Source organism: Rhea pennata, chromosome 3, assembly GCF_028389875.1.
Source record: "Rhea pennata isolate bPtePen1 chromosome 3, bPtePen1.pri, whole genome shotgun sequence".
NCBI lineage: Eukaryota > Metazoa > Chordata > Aves > Rheiformes > Rheidae > Rhea > Rhea pennata.
This window is the reverse complement of record NC_084665.1, coordinates 67,014,187-67,039,479: the sequence shown is the minus strand read 5'-3', so window position 1 is coordinate 67,039,479 and position 25,293 is coordinate 67,014,187. Positions and strand designations below refer to the sequence as shown.

The 25,293-nt window shown below is 36.4% G+C and overlaps 1 protein-coding gene across 6 annotated transcripts in view; it reads left to right on the top strand.

Annotated features, from left to right (window-relative positions):
* EYA4 (EYA transcriptional coactivator and phosphatase 4) overlaps positions 1-25,293 on the top strand; it is a 157,318-nt gene that overhangs the window by 79,776 nt on the left and 52,249 nt on the right. For all 6 annotated transcript variants that reach the window (XM_062570896.1, XM_062570893.1, XM_062570897.1 and 3 more), the window contains exons 3-4: positions 3,352-3,401; positions 25,164-25,288. In XM_062570896.1, the coding sequence (XP_062426880.1) occupies positions 3,352-3,401; positions 25,164-25,288 (175 nt within the window). The remainder of the gene's footprint in view (positions 1-3,351; positions 3,402-25,163; positions 25,289-25,293) is intronic.

Below are 25,293 nucleotides of genomic sequence, written 5' to 3'. Positions count from 1 at the left end.
TTGTTCTTCCAATGGATTGAAAGATTTTAAACTAAAAGGCATTTGTAGTAGGCAGCCAGGGTAGGAGATTTCAGCTCAGTTTGGCCAAGTTCATGAACAATTGAAAATGGTTTCCTACCACTCCAGTGAATGATTCTCAGAATACTTACAACTAAAATGGTAAGAAAACCTGTACACACAGAGGAAAAAAAAAAAGAAAAGAAAAAGAAAGGAGCAGTGGGGGAAGAAAGATTTTTTTTAGTATTAAATACATGAGATTATAAATAAATGTGATGTTAATAAATGCTGGTTATTTCAAAAACAGCAAATCAGATTAAGAGGAAAAACCAGTGAAGCTGAAAACACAAGAAGTGATATTTAGTCTTTGATACTGTGTTTTCACAGTGATCTTCTGTTCACCCTCAAGGGTGGCACAATTTTATATATAACAAAATGTATTTTACTATTTCAGTAGCCCTAAAGAAAAATAATGTTCATATAACATGGCCACTTCTATTGCCTGAAAAGAAGTAAAATTTTTATTTATTGATTTTTTTCTCTCAAAGAGTGACCTTAAATATATAAATACATACATACATATATATATATATATATAAAAAAAATCTATATATACATATATGAAAATAAATATATAAATATATAATGAAGTATATATAAATATATAGCTATAAATATATAGTGAAGTTTACATTCAGTCTCAAAGGCAAAGACAAATGTATACGTGCTTATACTACACATTTCCTCACAGAATAATCATAGCCAAACTGCACCATACATATCATGTCCAAAACCTGAAATATTCTTATTTTTAAATACTTTGTTTTCATTCCAATATTTTGAATATGAAATACTCACTTTTTTGTCAGAGATTGTTCTACCTCGCAGAAGTTGAACATGTAAGAAAGTCTTTTTGATACAGTGGGACTGTGGCTTTTCTGCCACACCGTTTTAAGATATTCCAGAATTTTATGATTTTTAATGTTCACCACAAAGAAAATGCATAATCTTTCAATCATTTCAATTTCTTTGTAACGTTAATCAGAGCAAGATACAACGGCAGTGTTAGCAGAAACGGGACAACTCACGGGTGAGTATTGCACTGTTGTGTAACTGGAAAAATGAGCACCTCTCATCCCTGCCCAGGAAAATCAAGGCTGTTAATCTGGTGTGCATGTTAAAAGCACTCAAATAGCATTAGTGTTTGTCTGAATTATCTCTGGGCTTCTGTGGTAATTGGCTGCCAAAGGACCTGCCATCACTTTGCAAAGTCAGGGTGGCAGGATGTGCTGGGGGACTGTCAGACTCTCCAGAAATGGGTGAAAGTCAGTGGTCGAACTTCCCTGACCTAGAGAGTGAGAGCTGAGCCTCAGTCCAAATATGACAGACAGGGCTACCGATGGGAACCACACAAAGTCAAAGGGACTGGGAGGGCAGGGGTAAGCGCCGGTAAATTTAAAAGTCGTGAGATTGCAAAAATGACCTGGAAACAAGTATAAGTTAAGGAGACAAAGAATAAGAAGATTTACAGGGAATTGCTACTCAATAAATTAATTACGTGCATTTATATTTTTAATTAGATGTTCATCTTATGCGCAAGATGAACAGTGTTTTTCCTGTCAGGTCACTGTTACTTTCTGTTCAGACAATCTGCTTCTGAAAGTACAGACTTCTCAGGGGAAATAAATTGTGTTGATTTCAATTTCTTAGAGTGACGTTGAATTTATCTTTTGAACAACTGCCTGGTAATATTGACATTCAGTGCACTATTTTGAATGTGATTTGTTCTTGTTTATATGTTAACACAAATTGTGGGCATTTTCTAAGAACTTGTTTCTTGATAGTGAGCTTATATTTCAAATTTTTACTGTGTTTCAGACCTATTGTTACTTCAGTAAAAGTGCAGTGAACAGTAGACTGTAGCAATGATATTTGTGTCCAAGTGCTTATGAAATAGTGACTGTGAGTTTTAAGTTTCTGTGAGTCTTCATTATCTCTAATGCTGAGCCACTGCACCATCCCATTTCTCTGCAGTGTGCTGGAACTACAAACTCCATGTGAAGCTTGGAGTGAACGGTGGAGAAAATATATCCAGGAGGTTGAAAATTAGTGGGGCTTAAACGGATATTTGGGTAGGCTGAAGAAGGGTATGTAATGAAAGTTAAGCAAAATAAAATACTTTGAGGAAGATACTTTTGTGTTGAAAGTTTTTATTTATTTATTTATTTATTTATTTATTTCAGTTGATGATACCTGCTACAGTAATAAAGACAGCATTAAGTTACTATCATCGAGGAATTTTCGCTGTTGCTGCTGAAAACTGATTTCTCTGTAAAACCATATATGCAACTCTAATTAATTGTTTTTTTCAATATCTAGAGTTCAAATGCAGAGCAGAAATCACTGTCTCTAGAACCGTGCTTGTACTTGGACATCTTTGAGTGATGTTGCATGTCAACCAATCAAGATATTTAGGGAAAATAGTTAGCATTAATCTAATTCTTTTTCTGTTGGAATCAGTATTTTCCATAAAAATGAATTTTGAAGCCTCCAGCAGAACTCTGGATTCTGCATTAATCCACAAGTCAGCAAAATGTTTGTCTCTCTGCTGAAAGTACACAAAATTTAGATAACCAGAAGGTACAGGTAATTTTTTGCAGGAGATACTGAAGATCCCAAGAAGATACCTCTTCTACAAGACAAGTTTTCTATTTTTATTTGGAAATGATGGATTTACTCATTTTTAATTGGCTAACAGCAATGTATTGCAAAGATTAAAAAAAATTGAAATACTGCTCATGTAATTATATCTTGTAAATATATGTGAAAGTGGCATGTGTGATATTTGAAGTCCATTGATGCATTAGGAAAATACATTTAACATACTGTTACCAGATTCAGAAAATGAAAATTAGTGTATGAATTATTTAGCTAACACTGCACTTTGCCCCAGAATCTGGTGTTTATTATTGTGAGCTTTAGCAGGAAGCAAAAGCAGTATCAGTTGGGAAAACATTTCTTTACTGACCTGAGAACAGTATGGCTTTCTAGTTTCTAAGTGGGGAACCTGGTTCTTTGGTTTCTTTGTTCCTAGTTAGACTACTCCCAAGCTATTTTAGCTGAACATTTTACATACTAATGGAGCCCAGGGAAGTGCAGTTGGCAGCTGTTCATGGGATAATAATGAAACACACTGTTCAGTATTGCATACTGCTGCTGTAAAACGCGGGAAGTATTTTATAGAGATCATGGTGAGCAGAGCTGTATCCACTTTAAGCGATGTAAGTGCATGAACTGTGAGTGAGGAAGTTATGTTTTCAAATGAAAGTAACTGGCAATCGTTTGCTTTTGCAGGTAAAGAAAACGTGTACAGAATCAGATGTTTCAGAGCCTCAGAATTCCAGGTACAGTAACTAAAGACAAATGCTTAATGAGCATGGTTGTGTGGAAGCACATAGAGCAATGTTGCAGATAAATAGCACCAGTGTGTGAGAAATTTGCTTTGCAAAGAATGAAAGATTAGATTAATTTTAGTTTTTTACTCTGGAAGAGTTTTTTTGATTTTGTTTTATTTCTCCTCAGTTAAAGGTGAATGGTAACAGGTAGGCTGACAAGAGCTTATATGCTGCCATAATGCCCGTTTGTCATCCTGAATTTAAAAGAAAATCCTATTACATAGTGTAAGGAAATGTGTATAATCTAATTTCGTTTTTTTTCTTTTAGCCATTCTCTGCATGCATGAGTCTTGGAGTCTACTGATATTATAATGTGCTTTTATTGTGGGCAGTTCAGTCTTTATTTGGGTAAATACACCTTTAGCAAACCCTTTTTGTTTTCACTCACCGAAAACATGCCAGTGTGTTCATACGTTATGAAGATGCAATACATTCTTTAGGAAGAAACTTTTCAAATGCTAATCTTCCTAATTACATGCACACATGAAAGAGGAAATGTCTTTAACTTCTGTGTTCTGCACATATGTTTGTGTGTGTATGTGTGTGTACTTTTGAGCAGGTGAAGTAGTACTTGCTTTAGATGTACCATCAAGCATGCATCTTCCTGTTGGATTATTAAACTATTGAGCCACAGTATGTGATTTTATGCCAATTTCATGGATAGCAGTGCTTTTTCTCTTTGCCTTGCTTCTGTTTCCAAGAAGTATGTTTTGTTTCACAAAAACTAAAAATCTTTAATAGTGAGGGGAGAGCCACTAAACAAACCTGAAGTCACACCGAAATTCTACCTAAAACTCAGAAGATCTAAGTAATTCAAGGTTTGCTCCCCAATCCCATTCTTGACTATGTCTTTGTGTTACTATTGCAGTAGGATCCTCTGACAGCTGGGAGTCACCTGTAATACCTAAGGCCAATATAGTACCTGTGGCTTGAGCTATGCTGTGCACCATTCATATTTCTTTGTTTTATTTATCATATTCCTTTTTAACACGTCCTTACTTTTCATTCCGATTGTTAATAACAGAGGTAAGGGAATACGACAGTCACTATCCAAATATGCTTCCGATGAAGTCAGTAGGGGTTTTACTTTGGACTTTGGGAGAAGTATATTTTGTATTTCTCATTTAAAAACTTCTAAATAGAAAAATTATCTGCTGTCTCTCTGCTTTGGATTAAAATTTATTTACTGTAATTACCCAGCTCTTTCCAAGTACTTTGATGGAATGAACAATCTCAACCCAGCAAAACATTGGTGCATGCACACCGTTTTAAGTGTCTTATCCTAATGAGACTTACCCAATGAGACTACTAAATCTCTAGTGTTTAAAAATTGTGAATAAGTCCAGGGACTTAGCTTCATCAGACAGTGATATTAAAACAAACCTGAGGACCCAGGATCTAATATATTGTCATTATCTTCAAACATTAGGAGATTTTTTTATGAACTGTAGCTAAATTCTCTGTACTAAGTCTGATGAACAGAGTACCTTTTTCTCTGAAGTGCAAAAGAGAACTGACATTACAAATAGTCAATTTGAGTAATAATTCTGGTACAGCTTCACTTAAAAAAATTTTTTTTTTAGAAAAGTGTGTTTTCAAACAAAAATGCTTTTTATTTTGAGTCCCAAAGCCTGAATTTCAGAATATATCAGATACAGTTGAAATTAATGTTCCTGGCCTGAGTCTGTGTAATGCTGTTTATACAGCCTGAAGCAAGTTTTTTTTTTTTTGTCAGATGTTGATTCGTGATGCTACTTTGGTCTTACAGTGTAATCTCTGACAGACCTTTGACTAGAGCGGCGCTAGAGGGCACCGCATAGCACATAAAACTTTAAAGCCTGAAGCAAGGTAATTCTTCTCTAAACAAGTCTTAAGTGAAAACATTGCACATAAAATGAAACATCAGCATAAAAATGAATGCTGGAGACACACTGCCTTACAGAATAGCTCCTGGCTTGGGACCTAAGGCCAATATCATTCATTTATTTAGCTAGCTTTATAGTGTGTTGGTTTTGGATTTGAAACTATTACAATAAATGCAGATGGAAAGTGTTTTTACAGTAGAGAAGTAATTAAATTGGGTGTGGGAACTTTGTCAGGAGAATTCTTGGAGTGACATGTGTGTATCAGCAGATTCTTTGTCTTGCTTGGCCTTGGTTTGTCTTTTAGAAAAAAAATTCAAACTACAGATGTGACTAGTAAATTTTTGTTGAAGGGGATTTACTAACCTATGCAGCATATGAAAAGAATTCTTTCCAGAAGTATCCAGTCATATAGGCAATAAAATTCAACCATCACCAGCAGTTACTTATACAAAAAGGTTACTATCTTGACAGACAGGTAAACTGCACACATGCAGAAGGAACTGTAGTTAAGAAATGAAGTTGTAGTGAATGTGCTGCAAGACATAAACGCAAAAGAAAACGTGTGATTCTTTAATGTATCTATTGCAAATTTTGACTCACAGGTGACTTTGTCTCAAAAATTCTGTTGCAGTTCCCTGGGACATATTTTGCTAAATCCTTATAAACTGGTTGTAAATTCTTCCTTTTATCCTAGTCTGTTTAGGTATTTGTATTACACCGTTATATCATGGTGGTATTGTGGCTCTATCAATATTATGGCATTGTTTGTGTCATGACTTTATAATAAAAATCAAATTCACAGTTTGCGTCTGGATAGCGGTCCAGTAATGCAAAATGCTTATGGCTTTCTGGAGCTGGTGCTGTGAGAGAGGCAGCAAATGGTTGGGACTTGCCAACAGCCACGCTACAGGTTCTTGACAGAGATGGGAGGAGTATGGATTGGTGACGCTTTAGTGGAGAGTAATAAGGAAGAGCAGTTCCTGGGCTCAGAGCCTATAGAAATACATTGTTCTTAGTTTTCTTATATTGTGTGTATACTTTAAAGCGGGACTGATCCCAGGTACGCTGACTAGCCCCAACATTAAATTTAAATGTTGTATAAATTAGCACTGTAGTGCTGTATATGAGTGTTAACTTGTTTGCAGTTACAAACTAGCCTGCATTTTTAAATAGATAATCAAAGAAAAGTTTAGTTCTAATATATGAAGTAGCTTGAATTGCTTTTTATTTCCTTAAAACATGTAAACCGCAGTTTCTTGATGTAGGTGCAAATTTTATTGACCAAACTGAATGCCTTTTACAGCTCATACCCCAAGATATTGTTACAAAAATGAGTAAAACATCAGAGTATTTGAGAGTCTGAAGTCTGGTAGAAGGATAAATAACTGGGTCCCAGACTCCACAGTCAGCTGTGGCGTATTCTGTTTGACTGCACAGCTGGGGGCAGCATCATTCTTTGTGACAACAGGCTGCTTGAGGAGCGTGTCTCTTCTACCCTAAATCTTCCCATCCTTTTCACCGGCCACTTACTGGATATCTAGTTTCCTGGATTATAGAAAAAGTTATGGAGGAGAGGAGAAATGAGAGGAGGAAGAGGAAGTCCTTGAAAGCGGAAGATGAGTTGGGTCATCTACTGATTCCTCAAAGTCCACAGATTATAGGAGCAAAATCTATACTTTCTTAACCCTCTTTAGATGATAGAAGAGTCTGCAGAAAAATGAGCAGATTTTTTTGATTGCAGGGACATAATTTTTTACTGGACAGGTAAAGAGTAATGACTATATATTTCATCTTACTTCCCTCTTTAAACCATGATCTTTGAACTGGGAGGATGATATTTACATGGAAAAGAGAAATACGTGAAGATTCTGGGAAATAGTTTTGTAGTTTAGGGATGACATTATAGATTAACTTGTAAAAATACATAGTGGTGTAAAGAAGACATTACTCATGTTTTCACAGAAGGGCGATAGATCTTTGTATTGGTGAGTTAAAGCTAAACCCTGTGGATTAAAATACCATCCATTTTTGTTGCATAATTTTACTAGCTACCCATGGATTCAGTATCTCAAACTGTATCTATTCTTTCTGTCTCATCTTTTCCTTTCTATACTTTTTTAAAATTCTAAAAACAGAAGAAAGGGAAAAAAATCTACTCTTATGAAAATCCTAAGAAACAAACTCAATGATGGTGGGCACTGGCAGATAGTAAATCGTATACACAGAGATACAGTTGCCAGGTAAACAGGCTATCCAAAAAAACCCACGGAGATTTCATTTAGATGTTCAAAAATGGGCTCTAATATTTCAATTTAATACGAGTTTCAGCGAAGCTTTCTGCATAGATTGTAGCTGTTCATCAAATCATTTCCCCCTCTATTCTCCCACATGCACAGTTCTTAAAAGTGCACCACATTATAAGAAATGTATGTTGAAAACACAAAGTTCTGTGTCTGCTTCTTCATCTTAAAAGTCTCTTTTAAATTTCCTGCAAGAGAAAAGGGCTTTTTTCTTTTTGTCACTAGTCTGATATTGATACCTACTCGTGTTTTTTTCTGCCGGGATATACTGCACACATACTTGGAGTCCAGAGACAGTTACTATAATTAATGCATTATAATGCATATAAATAATGCAGGTAAATAGATGATGATACGGAATAACAGTGAGAGCTACCACACTTCTTGCATTTCTTCCTTTAGGCCAAACGTTGTTTCCTCTGCAGCTCAGAAACACTATTACAAATACAGGACTCATTATGCTTACTGAGCCTGAGCTACACTACCACTGCGTGAATGCATTAGCTGACAGTGTTCCCATGGGCATGATTGCATTTAACAAAAATGAAAAGGGAAGATAAATCTTGTTCTAAAAAATCAGATCATCTGAAGTGTTTAGTTCTCAGCAGTTCTGACGGTGTGAGAAACACTAGAGATTTCCCTTTCACTGACAAACTCGCTCAATAGGAACTTCACAGTCTTAGCCCAGGATAATGGAGATGGTTAATTCTTTCAGGAATGTCTTGACATTGTTTCAATACCTTGTAATTGCCGTATTTACCAGATCAAACATTGCAACTCCTCAGCCCAAATCCAAGCCTAACAGTTCATCCAACAGGTTCTGTGATGAAGCTCTAGTGTGGTTATTCCATGATTCTTTGAACACACTATCCTGTACATAGCAGTTTATAGGAGAGTGGAACCAGCTGTACCTTCCCATTCACTTGCTGTTCAACAAATAAGTAGTAGATGTTTATTATTACATGGTGAATAAAAGCTTTATGGTTGGGCTGCCAAGCAATAAAGTCAGCAATAACTATAGAAATTGTCACTAATATTTCCACCATTATAATAGAAAAAATAAATAGTATTGTTTATTAAAGTGGATAAGCTCAGACTATGGATTTCAGATACGTTGTTTAGCCAAATACTCACTTTCTGCTCATCCATATCTTAAAACTGTTTTAACAGCTAAGGATTTGTTTTCTGTGAAGCACATGTAGCTTATCTGAGCTAGAAAGTAATTTAAGTGTTCTTCTGAGTCAGGAATAGCATAGCTTCACTCTGTTTTACTTTGAACAATCTGTAGATCTTGGTGACACGGTAAATGAGCTTCATTTGAAGAAATGAGATTTTGGCAAGACTCCCTAATTTAGACTCCTAAGGTGTGATTCATCTCATTCTAAAGTAAATATGTAAGGTAAACACTTGTGAGATACCATTAATCTGATCTGCTTCTCTATATTGACTATAAGGACAGTTTACTATTTTCCTCTTCTCCTGAGTATCCCTGCAGACTGCACCAGCAGTTGAGCAGATTTATTACAAGACTAGCTGGAGACATGAGCACAGGCAGTGAAAGCATTTGTTTTGATTTTATAGCTTGTCTCCTTTTGCTCCAAAGCTGTTCAGTTTCAGAAAGGAATACATGCAAAAATAAAATTATGCTTTAGTCAGGAAAAAACGCTGTGACTAGCTGGTAGAATTTCTTGGGTTTGGGGTGAACTATAAAGAGGAACAGGTACAGCATTGCAGATTTCTACAAAAAGATAAATAAAGTTGAAATGGAAATGCCGCCACAAGTAATTGTGAGAAATCGAAGAAATAATTCAGTCAACTGGAGGCGTTGTATGAGTCTGTCAGAATACAGCGTTCATGTCAGTGAGGCCACTGCAGTTGTAAACACTTTACCTTAGAGAAACATTTGGCAGGATCAAACCCAGACTTCTCAGTCAAGACAGTGGCTGGCAAAAAAAGTATCACAATTTTCCAGTTTTAAAATAACTACATTGCGGAATAAGATTTCTCATAAAAGACTACATTCTGGGACACACAAACTTAGCTTGCAGTTGAGAGAATGCTTTATACAAATCTGTTACTTATTAAAGGTTTGGTTCAAGTATTTCGTCTGCATGCCACTTACACAGTTTGAGTCAGTTAAAATAATACAGAGCGCGAGATGACTGTGCAGAGAATGTAATGGCATGACATGTCCATGACAATTGCATGACAGTCGCAGCAAAAACTGTGTTGTCTTGCTGTATATGCTGTTTTTTTCAGGCAAATGTAAGTCTTCACTGTTTTTAGCGCAGTCTGTGCGGTATCTTTCTGCCTGCTCTGCTATTCTGGTGGGTTAACCCTGAAAGCGTCAGCATGCTGATTACCCGGGGGCCTAACCTACAGCCTATTGGAGCTGGTCACTGTCTGTCCAATGGTTTTTATTGGCTTTGGATCAAGCCTCCAAAGAGTTCTAAAAATATATAAGATATGTTTACATAAGTTACAATAATCTATTTAGAGTGCAAACACATGGTAACTGATGACATCATAGAGAAGTATTGGAGTGGGTTATATTAACAGATCCCTGGGGCTTTAACAATAAAATTAATGTATTTTTTTATATTTCAAGTCTGTTACAAATTCCTGTTTTTTGTTAAAATCATACATAAAATATTTTCACTCTTACCAATAATTTCTGTTTGTGATCCTAAGCCAGATAAAGTCAGTGTTAAGACTTCCATTAACCTGAAGCAATTGTGGGTCAGACTTCGGAAAGAACGTAAGAAACAAGAAACATCAACTTCTGAAAACATTTTGGAAGTTTATATATCAAATTATTTTAAAAATTTAAGCTAAACAAGACTATAACAGGGGTATTTTTAGCGGTAACTGTGAGATTTCATAGTTATGCTTAAATGCAAATACATAATCTCTTTATCCAACCCTACATAATACGAAAAATAAGAGCTTTCTAGTATGGATTTGTGATACAGGAATAGAAGAACCAACACACGACTAATAATCTTAAACTCATTTAAAACAGAAATATCTAGTGCATCTGGAAATAAGATGGAAAAACACTAAAAACAATGTTCCTGTAGAAAATAACTTCCAGCTGAGAATGGTAACCTATAAGTGAAAATGTAAAAAGATAGTTCAGAATGAATGTTAGAGTTGAAAAGAAGAGAATCTTGAAAGCACATTGAAATAATTAATGTTATGCATTAGTTATCATTTCAAAATAACTTGTTATCAGTAGAGGTATAGTAACACACGGTGCAGTTCTTCCATTGGAATCTCCTCTCCCTTTTAAATGTCGGTGCTTGTTGCACAGCATCACTTGGGCAACAATGGCAAATATTTACATGGAAGAGAAATGATACCAGTATATGTTTCACTACTTTTCATATTGGATAAACAGGTGACATAACATTACATACATATTGGCAGCAGCAGTTAAATGCAGTTTTAAGTCCATTTTCAAGGCTAGCATCCCTCTCCACCATCCACTTTCTCTAGTTTGACCTGCAGGTGTATGGAAGGAGCAGGACCTAAGCAATCATGTTGGCTTAGCATGCTCTCAGCTGTTACTCATCTAGCTTGGACTGATCAGATACCAGTGTGGGTGAGTGGACTGATGTCCTCTCCATATGTATATGATACATTTTGATTCTACACATCTACAGTGTTCCCAGCATACAACCTGAGCTACAACAAGCTGTATAGAGAAATAGGTTTTTTTTTTTTAATTCACATTTAAGTTTATTTTTCCCCTTGCATTATAGACTAGCCTGCATTTCTTAGCTTACTGGCAAGTGTTCTTGGATTACCAGCAGTCCCAAGATGTCAGCCTGGGACTCACTGGCCTGGCTGAAATGGATTTGTCTGTAAAGTGAGTATGTTGCTACCTTGTGAAGCTGGGTGTGTAGGGTCCCATTGGTTGGCCTTCAAAAGCATTTACTTGCAGACTGAGCATTTGTTATATATCCCTTCTGCTTTCTTTTCTTCCTCTCCTCTTCCCCACTCCTTGCAGCATTTTGAGAAGTTTATGCCAAATCTATTGATTTGCTAAGTCATAGTATTCCTTGATATATAAAATCTTCTTGAATTTCAAGGAGTGGGAAAAGGAATATGTGTATTCTTGTGGTAAATAATGTGGTATTAATAATTTAATATTTTGGAACTTTCAAGAATTTCTTGGATAGGATAAATGCTATTTTTGAACGAAAAAAGATAACCTAAGATTATACCTGCAAGTATTTTTACTTAGTACGAGAATTTTAGAGACCATGATCTTAAAATTGAAGTGGATATTGAGCCAAAATGACAGTGTCTGTTCTTCAAGTGCAGCACATGTAATCATCAGAATGAGAATGAACTCTATTCCTTTCTTTTCCTTTTTTTTTTTCTTCTTTTTTTTTCCTGTCTCACCACATTGCAGAAATACACAGGAGAACTGCTTCAGACTGTATTCTAGCTTCTTTAACCTTTTGGGTAATCCAAATACATTTCACTATTGGTGAGCCTAAATGCTAAAGGTGTTCAGTTCAACCTATTTTAATCCAGTTGAATAGATTCCTAGAAGAATATAGATACTAGAAATATGTCCATTTAGATCCAAATTCCCTATTCTGAGTTTGGCACAGGTTTTCATTTAAGTGAATTGCTTTTTTCATCAGGTATTTTTAAGCGTAAGTTTTTGCTGAGGTATTTCACAACCAGTTCAAACACATTTTAAATGCCATCAGTCAGTCTCCACACTCTATTAGTATTTAACTAACACTATGCAGTTAATATGCTGTGCTAGTTTTTTCCAAGCCAAAAATCACCTGTTTGCTATCCTGTTGAATCCTAATCAATCATTAGAGGGGGAAAAAAATCGTAAGAAACAAAAAAGAATGAAGCAAGGTAAAGAAATCAATATAAGAAGAGACTGTGTGGAAATAAACTAAATTGCAAGTTTGCTTTTTTCCTAATGTCTACATCTTGCACATGTGACATACATATGTATTAAAACTGTTTTTCTTTTAATTTTTCAGATTTGGTTTTGTTTATTTATTTTTAAATAGCCTTAGCAGTGAATGATTCGGTGCCTCAGTTCTCTTCCTACATAGCTTAATCTAAGTACCAGTCATCATTGTCCTCCTCTGGGAGCAGAAATCAGAGGATCTAGATGACAAGTGGGGAAAGAGACTCCTCTTATAGGCAGCATCTGGCTATTTGGCAGATTTGTCAAGCACTTCTGCTAATGGGTTTGGATTTGCCCAGGGGTCTTTTATGTGGTTACATTGCAGATGGTCTGTCTGTTCCATCTTCTCCTCTCGAATGCTTTTATTTTTTTTTTTTTTTAGAAAAGCAACTTTCATCTTATCCTTAGAATTTACACACTCCTTTGCAACTGATAAGATTCTTTATGAGTCTCATAAGATCCCTGTGCATGCTCCATTCTGCTAGAAATCTCAAAGCTTTCCATACATCCAAATGTGTATCTTGAGTTTTGTTGGCAATTCTGGACTTAGTTCTCCAGTTTAGCTGCCAAGTGATATAATTTAGTGTGATATGAGTCTGTATTATTGTCAGATTTCTTTGGGAAGTACTTTATGTCATTTTTAGAGCAGAGGTAACTTTACCTCCCCTTGAAGCTTGACATATACTTGCTTTCCACTAGCCTTCCACCTTTGAAAACCTAGGTTCAAATCTGGATTTGGTTATATATGAAAATGAATGAGATGGCCTCAGTCTAATTCACAGGGGATTCTTGTCTGCCATTTAGGAGAGGCCCAGGACTGAAGGAGCAAGGAGAGTGAATGTGTGGCAGATCTATTGAAAAAGGCCCACACAGTGCCCAAAGAAATAAAGCAATTCCATGGACAGACTTTTTGGCAGAATGATGTGGTCAAAGCACAGAAGAGAGCAGAGAGGGAGTGCATCTTCATTTGTGTATTTCATTTTAGTTCTGTTTCAATTTACAGCTGGATTTCTGTCACTTTTAAGGTGCAACTACTTCATTCGCTTTTCAGTGTAGAATTAGTAAGTGACTAGATGTACGATCAGGCTTTATTCCTTTATTGTTTCAGACTTTTAACTTATTTTCTTCTAATTACATAGATTAAATTAAATAGAAAAAATGTGCTCTTAAATAATGCTACTTTTTTGAGACTTTCTCAAAACAATACTTGAGAAACCTATTCAACCCCGTTAGGTTTTGTTGTTACGCCATATTTCACAGAAGTAATATTCTAGAGTTTATTGAGAAACAAAAATAATTAAATTATAAAAAGCAATCAAATTATTATTAACTTCTCTTACACTAGTGCCTTGTCTAATCGGGTCCTTACCCACTGGACAGCCTGTGCTAAATGCAAAAAAGTTACATCGTCTTTGCCCCAGGAAGTCTGCAACATAGTTGTGCATGAAGCTACAAACCAAGAATGCTGTAGAGTTTGTTTCATCCTGTCTCAAGAATTTGATAGATAGGAATTTAAAGGCTTGAGAGTAGTCAGTAGTCACATCAAGCTCAAACCATTTAGTGTAAGTTGGGCTTATGGCATACATACAGTACAAGGGGCAGTCAAAACCGTTTACAGCTTTCATCAAACACATGCATTTTCAGTCTTTCAGGGAGGGATATTCCATATGATTGGTGAGGAATGGCTGGAGCCATTGCTGTGTTTGCCATCTCCTTTCTCTCTAAGTAGGCACGCATGTATTCCTCACTGTAGCCCATGTACCAGCCTGCAGCTTGAGTTGAAATTGGATATTTTACAATTTTGCAGCTCATACCTGCTCCTTCCTAAGGCTCAAGGGGATAGTTGGAAAGCGATTGTGCCCTAGAGTCCTCAGCTACACAATTTTATTGACTCTTAGAAAAATCACCTACTTCACCCCAAATTAAAAAGGAACATAAAAACTGTACGTTCTTTAAATCTCAAATTATAAAATGACTTGGGGAAATCAAACAGCCAAGCAAAACGAAATATAATCGTTCAATATCAATTGTAAAGGAGAGCTAGCATGAGTACATTTTATCAGGACATCTTTATCTCTCTTTGCTAGGAATAATTTTATTTTGAATGTGATCAGTTATTAAAACTCAGTGCCATAATCTCCCTGTTCTTTCAAGTGAGCAGGTAATATGGTCTGCACAAAATGAAAATGGATGTGTGCAAAATGTCTGATATACATTGCCACCCAGAAAGGTTATGCTTAGCTACACCTTATTACTTAACAGGAGTGATTAGACTATAAGGCATCAGGCAGTCAGAAAGTTGCATATATATGTTTTATTTTTTAAACTAGAACATTGTTGTGTCTGTGATTAGAAAACAAAAATAATTGTTTTTGACACAAATTGTTTTTGAGCTAATTACAATGTATTCCACGTGAAGTAAACTGTAGTTTTTTGTCTTGGGAGCCAAGGTTCAGATCAGGTTTAACTTTTAAGGGGAACTTCACTGTAAAATATGAGACATTTTAATGTTTCCCATGTTAAGCCTTCTTGCCAGTGATTTCCTATGTTTTATATTTACCAAAAAAAAAAGAAAGATTCAGAATGTTTGCGTTAAAATGTGAAGTTTAAACACAGTATAAAAACTACTTGTATTTGGCAGCTCCTCTGTTCTGCCCAGTTTGTGCTCATAGATCATCCTTCCTGGAGATGGATAAAGTTCTTGCAAGCCCCTATACTGATGGCTAAAGTTAGGCATGCTCACTCTAGTGGTCACAGTGTGATCATTAGGAATGATCACTCTAGTACAGTGCACCTGAAAGCTTCTTTTCCCTTGGGCTATCCCTGAGGAAGAAGAATCCACATGTTTCAGTGTCTACTTTGAAATTATAACAGTTATTTCTGTTCAGGGAAGGTCAGAGGTAGAACCCATCCTCTGATACCTTGTTATGAAAATGTGAATTAATATTTATGGCATGCTTCAAGAGGATCAACCTTTCACCTGTGGTTTCCCAGTTGTAGGTGTGCTTAAACATTTTCGTACATGAATCCTAACATGTAGAAGCTACATATGTACTGAAGTTCAAGATGTAATTGAAGCATATAATTGAAGCAAAGTTAGCAAGCTAACTAGCTCTGGAAACATGAAAAAATGGAGATCAGGCACCGGTATCGGGACTCAGGCATTCCAGCTGTCTCATCTTCACTCGTGTTGTTACTCATGCTGCAGGTCAAGGCTAGGAAGCATATTCCTCCTTGCTCAAATCACACTTCCAGCTACAGCATAGATGTACTGAGAATGAAGGGTTTGGGAGTTCTGTCAGAACTAAAAGGAAGAGCTCCTCCCATTGAAAAGGTGGATTTTTGATATTCTGCAGCACTTTAGAAAACGATATGAGGAATTATATCCCTTTCTTTCAGAAAAAGGTAGTCAGAAGATGACGCTAACCTTAGAAATTCCTGTTTTACATGTGTAGTCGAGTACTAGGGCCTTGGGGGTCTTTGGTGCTTTGATCATAGAATCGTAGAATCGGTAAGGTTGGAAGGGACCTCCAGAGATCATCTAGTCCAACATCCCTGCTCAGCAGGGTCACCTGGAGCATGTTAGGGTTGCATCCAGGTGGGCCTTGAAGATCTCCAGAGAAGGAGACTCCGCAACCTCTCTGGGCAACCTGTTCCAGTGCTCCGTCACTCTCACAGGGAAGAAATTCCCCCTCGCATTCAGACGGAACTTTCTGTGGTTCAGTTTCTGCCCATTGCCTCTTGTCCTGTCACACAGGACAACTGAAAAGAGTTTGTCCCCGTCCCCTTGACACCCTGCCTTCAGGTACTTGTACACATTGATAAGATTCCCACCTCAGTCTTCTCTTCCTAGATGAACTAAAGAGGCTTATTTTCATCTTGTTAGTGCATTGTCTAGAAGAGGATGTTTTTTCCTGTTCAAGAATGAACATACTAGAACATATCCATACTCATTGTCCATAAGACACAAGTGCTTCAGACAGTCGTTTAAAAAAGTCTTCTTGTTGTTCCAATTAAAATCAAACTGTCAGGCAATGAGAAAGATTTGCTTGTGTTTTCTGTGAGATATTGTGAAATTATTTGTGATAAATAATATGACTTTGATGTGTATTTCTTAAAAAGGACAGATTGACAGTAGGTTAGTAATGGAGCTGATCATCGTATTGTGTGCATGCACATTGCTAAATATATGTATGAGAAATAGTTCTGGTTGCAGTTAAAAATACTGAAGAAAGACTTAATGACATTCTTCAGTTTTTCAGTTAGTCTGTTACCTGTTACTCTGGAGCAGTTGAACTGGTGGTCGCCTCTTGGAGATGCAGAAAAGACTCTGAAATTTCTAACAGATCTTTCAAATGTGACTCTAAACACCACCCAGAGACCTTATTAAAGGATCGACATCTGTAGTTTCCATTAAAATGTTGTAGAGTAGGAAGGAAGACTACAGACTTACTGTTGGTGTTCTAGCAATCTTTACAGAAGTATTTACTATTTGTTTATAGTATCATGTTGTAAGAACCACAGAATTAGTGTCTGCTGGTCACATCTGGAAATGATCAGAAGTGGAAATGGGGGCTATTGAGTGAACTACTCTTTGAAAATGTGGTCCTGTGATCCCAAGATCTGTATTTAGATCTTACATATCTGTGAAATGGTAGTCTGTATTTCATATAAGTTGGATTCTTGACAGTTCCCTGTGGAACTGTTGTGTCATTATCACTTCTGATTTATGTAAATGCTCACATAACGACTTCAAAACTTACTTTAGTCACCCTTTCTTAAATAGTAGGTTAAACTCATGTTTAACCTCTAATGTACCTTTTTATGTTTTCCATTCGCACTGGGACTAGAACTGTGCAATCTGCCTTGTGGTCTATGGGCTGTATGGCTAAGCCGTACGTTAACCGTGCATGAGCTTGAGTTGTGACATGGGAATATCCGTGCTGTTAAATTATTAAGGCTGTGCTAGGCATAGGTCCAGTGTGTGCCAGCTAGCACTCAGACGTGCTCAAATGTAGCTTTGGCTCAGAATGGATCAGTCTGTATGCAGACTAAGAGAATTTATCACCCTGCCATTCTCTCAGCTATTCAATCTCAGCCGGCCTCTGAGCTGGAGAACAATCCCTGGCCTGCTCTGTTTAGTATAGGTGCTGTCTGTCTGGCTTCTGGAATGATTTTCTCCAACCAGCAGCCTTTTTCTAGCAGAAGACAGAAAACAATCTGTTCAAACACCATACTGTTTCTTGCCAGATACTTCCTCCAATGCCTGGAGCATAGACCTTGAGCTAAAAACGTATCTCATCAAACCTGACTGTCACATTCATGCTCAGAAAAGAAATCTCAAAGCCTGTGATCCAGCTGGCCAAAAGGTATCACTCTGTGTAGCTTTGCATCTTGTAGGTGTATCCATTTATTACAATCGGAATATAATGGTGTCCCATATAAAACTGTCATACTTCTTTGTCAAATCAAACCAGACCCAAACTGCTGGATAGGGAGATGGGGTAGAAGGAAGGAAATAAAGAGACAAGACTTCCCATTATGAAAGTCTTCTCGTTTTTACTAGTGTAGTCCTGTTTTCTGACTGAAGAAATCTGGGAATAGAGAGTATGAATTGGAGGTGTATGCTGAGGTTAAATAATGTAATAAGCTTTTTTCTTTTCTGAGTTGTCTTGACTTTTTGGATTAATTTTAGTACTTTTTGGCTTCAGACAAATGGCCAAAGTGTCCAACAGAACAAACCAGAAATGTTTCCTAGAAATTTATTTTGCATTTTATCCAGAAATGTGGAAATCAAAGTTAATTAATTAAACGAGAAAGTAATTTAATGTGAATTTGTGGCCAACTCAGTTGCAATGGAATAAACATTTTTCAGTGGTTTACTGGAAACCATATTAAATGACAGTAAGCTGAAATAAAATGTCTCAGTCAATCGGAAGCCAGGGAGACCATCCAGTTGCTGTCTCTGAAGCACATAGCAGGTTTCAGTAATTGCGCAGCATGGAAATCTGTGCCTTCTGATTTCACTGCTGTGTTTAGTCATCACTAGAACAAACACAAGCTTTTCATCTTCATTTTATCCCCAGACAGCAAAGAAGGAAAGTACCAGCTTTCTTGTTCAGCAAAAATCAACTTGAGTTTATAAGCAATATTCATCTTTACAATATTTAGTCAAATTTTCTTGTTAGACACAATGATATCCGTATATTTCTTTTGGTAAAACAAGACGTGCTTATTACTATAGCAGTAGCCATATTCTAGACTAATAAAAGCTATGGCCTTTGGCATTTGCTCATGAGACGAGAAAAGAAAGAGGCATAGATTAATAGAACCAAAAATATCTGGCACCTATTTGTGGGGAAGGGCAGAGAATCTCAAGGTGACACTGAGTCAAAACGGGAGGGCAATAGTAAAAGTTTAGTTGAGGATTTAGGAGGGAGGAATTGGGAAGGAAGCTGCAGTGCTGTTAAAGGAAACATCCTTTTTCTCCAGCTTTAAATGGCATAATGAGGCACACTACAAAGCTGGCTTTTATCACTGAACCTGTTTGCTCACGTTTACCTCTGAGCCCTCTGCACCAAGTACTGCCGGAGCACTGAGGCTGGCTGCCTGTCAGACATCTCGTGTAAAGTAATACTGTCTGCATGATGGTTTTTTTTTCTCCTAGAATTAGAGCTTGAATAACCAAGAGAAAGACTATAGTCACAAAAGCAAAATGGAGATGTGATCACACCCAGTGCCACTTCATGCCCCAAAAGGGTTCTCTAAGGAGTCCTGTCCTCCACAAGGTCTAAAAAGCTGTAAACCGAAAATGGGCAGTACTGGTTTTCCTCAAGCTGTTGTCTCTCTGCACTCCAGGGCTCCTCTCCGCAGTGCACAGTGCTGTTATTGCGGTCCCTGAGTAGAGGTTATTTCCTTGCGAGCTTGAACTCATGAGCTTCAGCACTGGGAATCCGCACCATGAGATTCAAGTTTATAATGAATCATCCATATTCATAAGGACTGTAAGTGCAGTTCTTACTCTACAGTTACAGTTATACTAAGCTGAACCTCATGGTATTTTTATTATTTATTAACTATGTGGTATTTATTAACACAGCAGAAAACTAATGTTGCCCTTCTTTATTTCAGTAAGGTTTCCTCCCTGTGATACCCTTTATCTGACATCAGTTGTAAATTGGCAGAGGAAAAGTATTTTTTGGAAAATCAATGTGGTATCGGTTTCCCTTCTTTTTTTTACTTTTCTAATATGAAAACTGACATCCTAATTACCAAACCATGAGAGAAAGAAGTTGTGTATGAGAATCCACCTTCCATTCCCAAATGGTTACAGAAAGTTCAGTTCTTATTTTCTGGACTGCTAAAAAAAAAAGTAATAAAACTCTAAAGGGCATTTGCTGGTTGTATCCATATAACATGACATCTTTTACTGCATCTTAGTGCTATATCAGATCACTTTACAAGTTAAGAAATGAGGCCTCAAGGAGAATGGAGAGGAGGTCTTGTTAGTGTCCAGCAGTATTATTGTTTTTTACTCTCTGGCAGACTCCCAGAACTTGCATAATGTTGGGGCATGCTTTTGCAAGATGGTGCCTAGTGAAGCAAAAGAGCTGGTATTGTGGCCAGCTATTAAGCCTGCACAAATACAAAGCAGAAGGAGTTGATGAGCCTGGGAATCACGTCAATGGAGAAAATTTACCTCATCAGTTTTGCTGGTTTTTCATTACCTTATACAGTGGCAAAAAAATGTCAAAAGCTGCCATACATGGAGTAAAATCATGTGGAAAAGCAGAAATAATTACCTGTATTTTAGGATTAGTACAGTAATGAAAAATGTTACATGTTTGTGGATTGTTCTTAGGGATGTGTTATGTTATACTAATTTGTGAAAGTCCTTGATTAAAAGATGCTGGATTTTTTTTTTTATTGTCCATTCATATACGTGTACACATATATATGTATATATTTAGCACCAGAAAACTATTAAGAGTATGTATGTGTTTGTTAATATACATTTATTTATACATATGCATGCGTTCCTCTTAAAATATGTCCATGATATAGAATCTGTCTCTCCACCTTCTTTCTTGCTGCTCAGTTAAAGGATTAGTGTAACTTCTTTTAATTGCATTATATACAGTTTATGTAGATGTAAGCACGAAAAATGCCTGGCCTAATTGTGAATGCAATATGTAAGACACAGTTCTCCAAAAAGCCAGAAAAAATATATTATTAGCAAGAGACATCATAATGTCTGTTGTTTAAGCTTTCTTGCAATTTTTATATAGATTTTATTATACTAATGGCTTTTGTATATACAATGATATTTGCATATGTGCATGTATATTCATCCTGAGTTTTTGTCAGATTGAAAGTCTTGTATGGACTAGTTCAGATTGCTTATTGAAGAGTGATAGGCTTACTGGTCATATTCAGAACATGGCTAAAAAATCTTCATTAACAAATTTTTCTGTGTCAAATGATTAAAAGAAGCCCTGATTTTCTTCAGAACTGTTATATCAGTCAGAGACCTGAGCCCATAGCAGTAGGAAGCAAGTTTAGCTGAGTCTGAAGAGATCTGATACCCAACATAAAATTAACTTTTAGACCAACGTTGAAATAAAGGGGAATTCTTCATTTGTTTAATTTTAGAAGCTCCAAGGTAGCTGACATCTTAATTGGACAAGTTTCCATTGAAAGGTTTGGGACGTCTAAGAACAAGGGTAATAATAGGAAGGAGAAACAGGAAAAAATAAGGAAAAAAAAATAATGTTTATTTGCCTTAGTAAAGTTTAGTGAAGATTCTGCTAAAGAAAATTATATAGTAATTTTCATATAAAGAATTTTTTTGGACTAATTAGAAACTTCATGGAAAGATTAAATTTTAAATAGCCTTTTACTAGTCCTTCTTTCAATTTACTTTTACTTTGGATTTGCTGTACGTGAAAGTTTTTAAATTATGGTGCTGGGCTGCATGCTACAGTGGTCCAGGGTACGTCACAAGTTCTGTCCAGTTGCCATTGTAAAGACAAGTGGGAAGATTATCTGTTTAGATGCTATTGTTTAACCCATTTGGATGCTGTTTGTTTAACCCAAATGTGACCTAATGTAGAAGCCCCAGGAGTCACCCACAGCCCTGCTGTGATTTGTTGAGCTTGTCCATGTTCAGGTTAGAGCTGCAGCTCCCTGGGATCTGGGAGGATGATCTGTGCAAATGGGATCTATTAGAGACTTTTCCAGTAAGCCTCTAAAAAAATCCACTAAGAACACGCAAATATCAATTTTCAAAAACCTGAAGCTTAGCGAAAGAAGAGTAAAAGATAATTCGATCTTGCTAGATTTCTGGGTTTTGCTCAGAACCTTAGACTTATACTAACACTCTTCAAGTCAAGAGAAATTTAAAGGAATTTCTTAGGAAACAATCAGTTACTTCAAAAAATTATGTTCTGGTACAACTGAACACTTTGCTTAACTATACAAAAAAGTAGTCTGTGACAGAGCAAGACTGGGAAAACTGTAGCTCATTTACATACATGACAAAGCAACGACAATTAGAAAATAAAGTTGCATGATGTAGTTGTTCAAGCAGCCTTAACAATAGACGTTAGTCTGTCTAAATTGAAATGCACTGCATGTACTAGAAAACAGTCTTTAATAAATAACCACATGTACTTAAAAGTATTAAGTGGTCCTTCAGAGATCACTCTCTACTTTTTTTTTTTTTTTTCGTTATTGCAGGAAAACTCATACTGAACCCAAACCTGCTTCTGATTAAGTCAGTGAAAGCAGGAGTCTGATAAACATTTAGTCTGAAAAAATGAATTCAAGATGTTGGAATTATTTCATCCATTTTATTAAACATTTTTCCTGAATCCTTTATTCACTGATACTGTGAGATTTGTGGTAGGTCCATTACATCTTCCTGAGAAACTTTAAGCTAAAAATATCTAGAAAGGTGAATTGAAATCTGTTACACAGAAGGTAATGTGTACTTGAATAAATATGTCAGATAAGAATATATTAAAATAATCCCGTTACTTGTTCACACAAGGTAGAGCATGTAGGGTAGGTACAAATGTATGCAAGTGGTTTTGTGAAACTTCTTATCATTTTGGATATTCTTTTTATCCAAAAGTCTATTCATAAGTGTGAGGTGTCTTTACTCATCCAGCTAAAATTGCTAAAATTTGTATTCATAAATGTGCTATTTTTAAGATAGTATTAATTAAGCAATTCACTTGCATTACAATCAAGAGCCCTGTTTATAGACTGGACTGCCTTTTGCTGGATGCTGAGCATAGAAAACAAATGTAAAGTGGTATGCCTTTCTGCACAAAGGGTGTCATACTGGTATGGGGAAATAAATTCCTTTTACAAAGTCAGATCTGTGTATATTCTTTGCCCCCCCCCCCAAAAATGGACTTTATTTCTTAGCAGAAAACTATCTGATTTATTTGAGTATGAAATTTGCGTGAGACAAATAGTCTTTAAATACAGTAGCTAGATAAGTTAATGATTTTGCTTACGAAATACTGCTGATGCACATAGATCTTGTGGCTGTGATATATACCTATTTGGAAAGAAATTACTGCAGTTTTCATGTTAAACAAGAAAAAAGCACATATAAACTTTCTGAGGTAGAACTGTCCATTAGGTATCTCTGATCAGAATTGAACAGGAAGTCATGACACTTAAACTGCTAAGTGAACACATGGGAAGCATTAAACTGTATATGCAGTGAAGCATATATTGTTTATTTTGTGTAGCTTTCTCTTGCTCCCTTAAATACATACAAGATGGAAACTCACAGACTTTCTTTAACCTTTAGCTGCTGTCCTTGTTGTATAGAAACTATTAAACAAAAACTGATGGAATAGTAAACCACTTGAGTTCATTTTATTTCATCCAACACTGATCACATTTCCAGTACACTAGAAATCTAATGCACTGCTGACAGATGTGTGGAAACGTATATACAAGTAGATGATGAAATCTATGTTAAGGCAGTTCAAATCTCAGTTTTCGCCATTGCATTTCCTTGAATATAGCTGTAAAATTCTTACCTACTGGTGTACAACCTTCTGCAATATAAGCTTTCCACTGCTCATCCACATGCACTGTTTTGGGGGAGACTGCCCTGCCAATAAAATACTGCTGGATTTCAGACCTGATTCAAGCTCTTACTGGAAAAATGGGCTTCATTGGCTTCCCATGGCTCTAGATAAGGCCTTGGTACATTTTCCCAGTTGTGATGTAATATATCCTAAACCAAGAAATTTAAGACCCAAAAGCTCTCAGTCTGTGTCTTGGAGTACATGAATGTAATCAGAGGCAAACTAAAGGAACCAGAGAAAGAAAAGAGATCAAATGAGTTAGGAGCACAGAAATACTTTCTCCTTTTCTTCGTTTACTTTTCTTGGAGCGAAAAGCAGATTCAGACAGCAGACATATATCTGATGAAAATATATGTATGTCTTTTTTTTCCCCTGGGAATCTGTGCAGACCACAGAAGATAGTTCAAAGGGAAACTTTCAATGAATATATAAGATGATAGGTGTTACCTTAGCACTTGACCACTGCTCTTCCTGTCCAGAATGTGAGTATAAAGGAACAGTTACACTTACTGAACTATCCCAACTGTTCATCTCTTTCTTAGCCGTTTCAATCTTCTGCAATACTATTGAACTTTTACAAATGTGTAAGACAGTACTGGCCTTTGTAGAATGCATATGGTAAATAATTCCTCTATTGCAAAAGGGCTTGCAAATTTGCTTATGCATAGCCTTTTGGGTGTTTCTTTGGGGAAAAAAATACGTAATTAATTTACAAATGAAGCAGGGAAAAGGGGAGCACATACTGCAAATCGGATTGTGACACCAGTCTAACATGGATTGCTCCTTGTGTGCACTGTCTGCTGCATCTGAGGAAGGCAGGTCTGCAGTTCCTCAGTATGATTGAGGCACTGAAATCCCCTGTGATCTATATCCACGTCATTGCCTTTTGCAAATTTTGCAAGTTGCCTAAAAATGACTTGGAAGAAAAAAAAAAAAAACAGGCTAGTAAGAATACTGAGATTGAAGAAGGTTCCAGATGTACATGATAGCTTTGTTCTTTCACCTCTAATCTTGGTTACTATGATTTAGTGTGAATTTAGTGACTACTGGTGGTTGGAATAGAGATAATAGGAGTCAGAGATAGGAGTCAGAAATAGTGCTGTGTAATGACTGACTTTTTGCTTGGCTTATCCATTTACTTCTAAATCATACACGCATATATATGTGCGTATGTGTGTGTGTGTATGCGTTCCCTCATGCATGTATTTTCCAGGCACTTTGAGCAATTTTATTAGCCTGCTTTATTTACTTTATAATACCTGGAGGAAAATTAGAAAATACTGGCGTTGTTGCTGTTCACATCATATTAATAACTGCTTCCTTAAGTTTGATACAGAACAAAGAAGACATTGGCGGACTCTGTACTGATTTGCAGATCTAACTACATTACAAATTCTATGTCCAAGAAAGTTATTTTAGAAAATTCATATTATTATGGATGTTAGCAAAATGCATTTAAATACTATTGTTTTCTTCTGTAACAGGTCTATGGAAATGCAAGATCTAGCAAGTCCTCATAACCTTGTTGGAAGTAGTGATGCGCCGGGTAGTTCCAAACTGGACAAATCTAATCTCAGTAGTACATCAGTTACAACAAATGGAACTGGAGGTAAG